Raw genomic sequence first — 4,863 nt, forward strand, 5'->3', positions numbered from 1 at the left:
TTTTTTTTTTTTTTTTTGATTGGGAGGCAAAATTGAAGATTTGGGGGTTTTTATATTTGTGGATTTAATTCATGTTTAAGGGGAAATTGTAGGACCCCAAGTGTTGGAATTTTCAAGATCTGACAATTGCATTCAAGTTACAATTTTATAATTTTTTCTTTGGTTTTTGTGTGGTTTGTATCGTAGGGAGATAAAAGTTTGGGGATTTTGGTGTTTGGATTTTGGATCTTTAAGTGATCAATAGCAAGAAAACGTGGATTCACTTAGGTTTTTAGGGTTTTTCAATTTCTGGGTCACAGGAAAAAGAGTGAAAGTTTCTAGATTTGTAGCTGAGTGGGAACCCCCTTTGCTATAAATACACTATGTGGATTAAGTTTTATGTGAAAAGAACCATTTGTTTCTTTTGGGGGTTATGTTTATATTCATCAATCTTTTGGTTTTAGTGTTTTTTGCCCAATTTATGGGATACATAATAGTGAAAGTTTATACATTTTGTAACACAGATTGTAAAACCTACTTTACCTGATAGAGATTAGCTCTGTGGATGAAAGCTCTTTCCTTTTTTTATGAACATAAGTATTTGCTGCTTCTGGGTGATGTTATATTGATGACTAAGATGATCAGTGGTTAAATTGCATTTCAGGAACTTGAAGGTTTAGCTGATCCCATGAGGAAAGAAGTTGCTTTGGTTAGGAAGAAGATTGATTCTGTCAACAAAGAATTAAAGCCATTGGGCCATACGGTTCAGAAAAAGGTAAAACCAAAAACAATAATCAAAATCCTGTTGACCTGTATTCAAAGTATGTATGTTTGGTTGAGGACTAAGAGGCTAAGCTGGTGTATTTACACAATTTGCAGGAACGAGAGTACAAAGAAGCTCTTGAAGCATTCAACGATAAGAATAGGGAGAAGGTGCAGCTCATCACCAAGCTTATGGAGGTTAGTCAACAAAATGCTCATATCTCTTTTCTGTCAAATACATACATTTTGGGTCGAGTTTGAGTGATCGAGTCAACTAGTCTACTTGTTGTTCTGCGTTTCTTTGGTTTATGGTTCTGTGTTGTGGGTTACTTTTTCACATTACCCCTACTTGTGTGGATAAAGATCCTTAAGCTAGTTACTGTCCCGTAACTCTGTTCTGATACATGCATCAAACACTGATAGTTTTAGGCATATTAGTCATCTTGCAGATTCAGTGTTTGATCCTTAGGTTTTGATGTTGAGTTCTTCGACCGGTTAAAGCTATATGTGAGTCTTCCCCATAGTTTGAGGAATCAGTTCCTCCAAACTCTACCCAAGTTTACATTTGTGGTTCTTGCCATTTTCCAACATATCTTGTCTGTGAACCGAAACATATTCATGAAGCCAGTCAACCCTGTTCTGTGTCGATTATATTGACTTTGATATGTGTTCATGTACTTAACGGGGTTATTCAATTTGGAATGATGCGCAGTTGGTGGGAGAAAGCGAAAAGATGAGAATGAAGAAGCTGGAAGAGCTAAGCAAGAACATAGATTCCATACACTGACTTTGAATCCAAGAGAGAAGCAAAACTTCTTGGGACAGAGATCATTCTCTGAGTGTTTTAACTCTACGTTTAGGTTTGGGGGGTGGTGGTGAATGTAATTTATATTTTATAATCGTCGTGTGTTATATTACTACTACACTACTATCATTATCTTTGTTAGGGGTTTCTTGGAGATTTATAAGGGTAATGTTTTTTTAGGAAGTAACTTCGAAAAATACTCTCATCAAGACAGGTTTGTAACTAAACACTTCTTTTTCTTCTTCTTTTCTCTGAACACTTTTTCTCTTTATTATCCTTTTTTGGATTGGTTTTACTTTTATCTATTTTGAGTCTAATATTCTTACATTTGTAGCACAAAATGTACAAAAAAATTAGTAGTGTGTTAAAAAGTGGAAATTTCTTTATATCATGTGCATTGAGATGAAAGTAGAAAGATTAAGAGAATAATAATTGTGTAATTAAAAAATGATTAGATTACTGTAAATGTGCGATCGATCGGTACGTTAAGTTAAAAAAAAAAAGATGGCATCACGCGGATCATACGTGCTCTATGTTGTCCTTTCCCCGATTTGGTTTTATTCCCAAATGACCGTTGTAGAAAAATGATTGTTTCACAAAATTCAATAGGATAAAATATCAATATAATAAATCATAGTATGATTATAAACCAGGCGTTTTATTTGTTTTGTTTTCATTATTATATAATGGAGGGTATATCAATGAGACATTAATGATCAATGATGATGTGGCTAGTACAATGGGAGACATAGATAACATCATAAAAGAAGAAAAGAAAAAAAAGAATAATCATTAATTTTCTGCAGCCTTTTATTTCATTTGATTAGTTTCTCCAATGATTATTCATGTGGCATTAAAAATTCCAAATATGTATCCCATGTTTTATTAAATTGATATTATATCTACTTACAAGTCACACCATACTGAATATATAACTTACAAACAAAATTTTCTAATCGTTTAGCTGAGAAAGAGATCCTAATAATAATTTGAGAGTTTTTTTTTCAAAGTAACTAAAATAAGTGTAAAAGGTCTCATTGTGAGGTATGCAGCATCACTCACTCACCATAGTCTTACTTATCATCTTCCAGTCTTCCACCACAGTTTTTTCCAAGAATACAATAATACTTATAATATAATTTTTTCTTTTTAACACTTTTGATTCTTTCTCTATGACTATGAGGCTAATGATTTGGACATCTCAGGGAATCAAGAGCATTTCCGGTAAAACCCACGTGGTAGGGAGATCTAATATCTTACTTTGCATTTTCAATCTACAAATAGTTATGGTCTGGACTGGGCTGGTCTAAACTCTTAACCCAATACGTTTATTGTTCTTGATTTAGGCCCATAGTTCTAATGATATCGTTCGATACCTCTTTAGACAAAATAAAGCAATTGGCAGTAAGATGGAGAAATTGACCAAAATGACATATCAGAAGATAATGTCAAATGAACTTTATTGAAAGAGATAAAATGGAAGGTGCATTATTATTCTCTCTACTTAACTTCGAGACTTTAGAGATTACATTTTATTGATAGGAAACCAAACCGCTGCTTAATTCTCAAACTATAGGCAAAACACTTACCACCAACCTTTACCAATCAACCAAATCCAATCACAAATGACTCCTGCAAACATCCCTCCAGACATACAAAGCACCAACATGTTTCCTAGTGCATTTTGCTCCGGTGCCTAAACCAATTTCATAATTTCATAAAGTATTATCATCATTAGTTCATTACCATATATCTTAAAAAGAAAAGGAAAAATTTAAAAACAAAAAAAAGAGAGAGGGGGAAATGGAATTATACCAAGTGACCCTCTGTGGCTGATATTAGGATACAAACAGTCAAATATCCATTGCTTAATCCCAAGACTGACGTCAAGAAAATCATCCAGCCTTCGTTTCCATATGTGGCTGTGAAATAGAAAGCTGGAACCAACCAGAAACGTCCGAATGTTGTTAGCATGAGACCTTTTCCCGACTCCATCTTCAACTTCTTGACCAAAGGAACGTATCTCCCAACCAAATCCGAGACGTTGAACACTGCTATCAACACTAGCGGATACCTGTTCCAAACCGTTTTACTTAGTTAATTATCTATTTTTTCCAAAACAAAAAAAAAAAGCTTGTCATAGTTAGTAAGCATTTTTGGGGCTTACGTACCAGTCTCCTAAACTGTATTTTCCCATGTCCTCCAAGAGAAACCGAGGGAAAAATCTAAACGTCACTAAATATACCAAGAACAAGTTGATTGCATTATCCAAGTTCAGTAAAAATAAGACTTTGTTGCTGAACCGATCTGATATTTCTAGGGCTTCCTCGACCTGCATTCATATATAAGTTTTTTTTGTTTTGTTTAATAACTCTAATCATTAACTTTAGACAACTTAAAATATAAAGAAATAATGATCCATTCAATTAAGATAAATAATGCTATACTTATACTAAATCAACTTATAAAATAAATTTTGATTTTCGTTTAAACATTATTTATTCTTTTAGTTACTGTTTTTCGTCCACCCATAAATTGACAACAACGTACCTGTCTCCTTGGTAACTCTTGTATGCCTCCAGCTGCTAGGTCCCCCCATACAGTAGTCGATCCTTGAGGGACTGCCTGTGCACGGTAGTATTTGACGATCGAGAGCTTGGGGAAAACGTATGCATATAGCATGACGCAAACCAACTCAAAAACGACGGAGATTGCAAAGAACAACACTGCCAATGTCGACAAACAAATATGTTATAATTAATCGTAGGATTTAAATTAATAACCAAAATTGACATATTTTTAAAGAATATAGATAATAAACTTACTAGCTCCCTTGCGAAGGCCATCCCTCGAGTTTTTGAACACTGCTTTTGTGACCAGCCTCAGTCCAGAGGTTAGTGCTCCCGAAGAAGCTAAGCCAGCTAGAAATGACTGATTTGGATGGCCAAAACATTAACAAAAGTCAAAAGACTACCATTTTAAGCCAATAACTTCACATATTAAATAAATAAAATGATTTCATTTTTTCATAAATGCATTCAAGGTGTATTTAAAATTTATTACACCAATACAAACATAAATTACGTTTAGTCGTTTACCATAAACAAAACAATTTTGACTAAAATACTAAAAAAAAAACTATTTGTGAATTATTTTCTAGGCAAAAAAAAATGTAAACTTCAACAAATCAACTAACAATTGGGAGTGTTGTACTCTTTGGCACGCCAAGCGCGTACCCCACCGCATTATGTTTTGTTTGTAGATGTTTTTCCTTCACATTGGCTCTTTTGAGCTGATCTTTATTCGTTGTCAAAAAA

The 4,863-nt window shown here is 33.8% G+C and overlaps 2 protein-coding genes across 2 annotated transcripts in view; one reads left to right on the top strand and one right to left on the bottom strand.

The window, feature by feature from the left end:
• LOC104745177 (syncoilin-like) overlaps positions 1–1,873 on the top strand; it is a gene marked incomplete in the record, with an annotated part of 2,670 nt that extends 797 nt beyond the window's left edge. Inside the window, 3 exon segments of the mRNA XM_010466356.2 lie at positions 644–754; positions 859–939; positions 1,454–1,873. Coding sequence (XP_010464658.1) covers positions 644–754; positions 859–939; positions 1,454–1,528 — 267 coding nt within the window.
• LOC104745178 (equilibrative nucleotide transporter 2) overlaps positions 2,990–4,863 on the bottom strand; it is a gene marked incomplete in the record, with an annotated part of 9,868 nt that continues 7,994 nt past the window's right edge. Inside the window, 5 exon segments of the mRNA XM_010466357.2 lie at positions 2,990–3,242; positions 3,362–3,620; positions 3,718–3,878; positions 4,097–4,272; positions 4,372–4,477. Coding sequence (XP_010464659.1) covers positions 3,132–3,242; positions 3,362–3,620; positions 3,718–3,878; positions 4,097–4,272; positions 4,372–4,477 — 813 coding nt within the window.

The sequence above is a fragment of the Camelina sativa genome, chromosome 15 (assembly GCF_000633955.1).
Source record: "Camelina sativa cultivar DH55 chromosome 15, Cs, whole genome shotgun sequence".
NCBI lineage: Eukaryota > Viridiplantae > Streptophyta > Magnoliopsida > Brassicales > Brassicaceae > Camelina > Camelina sativa.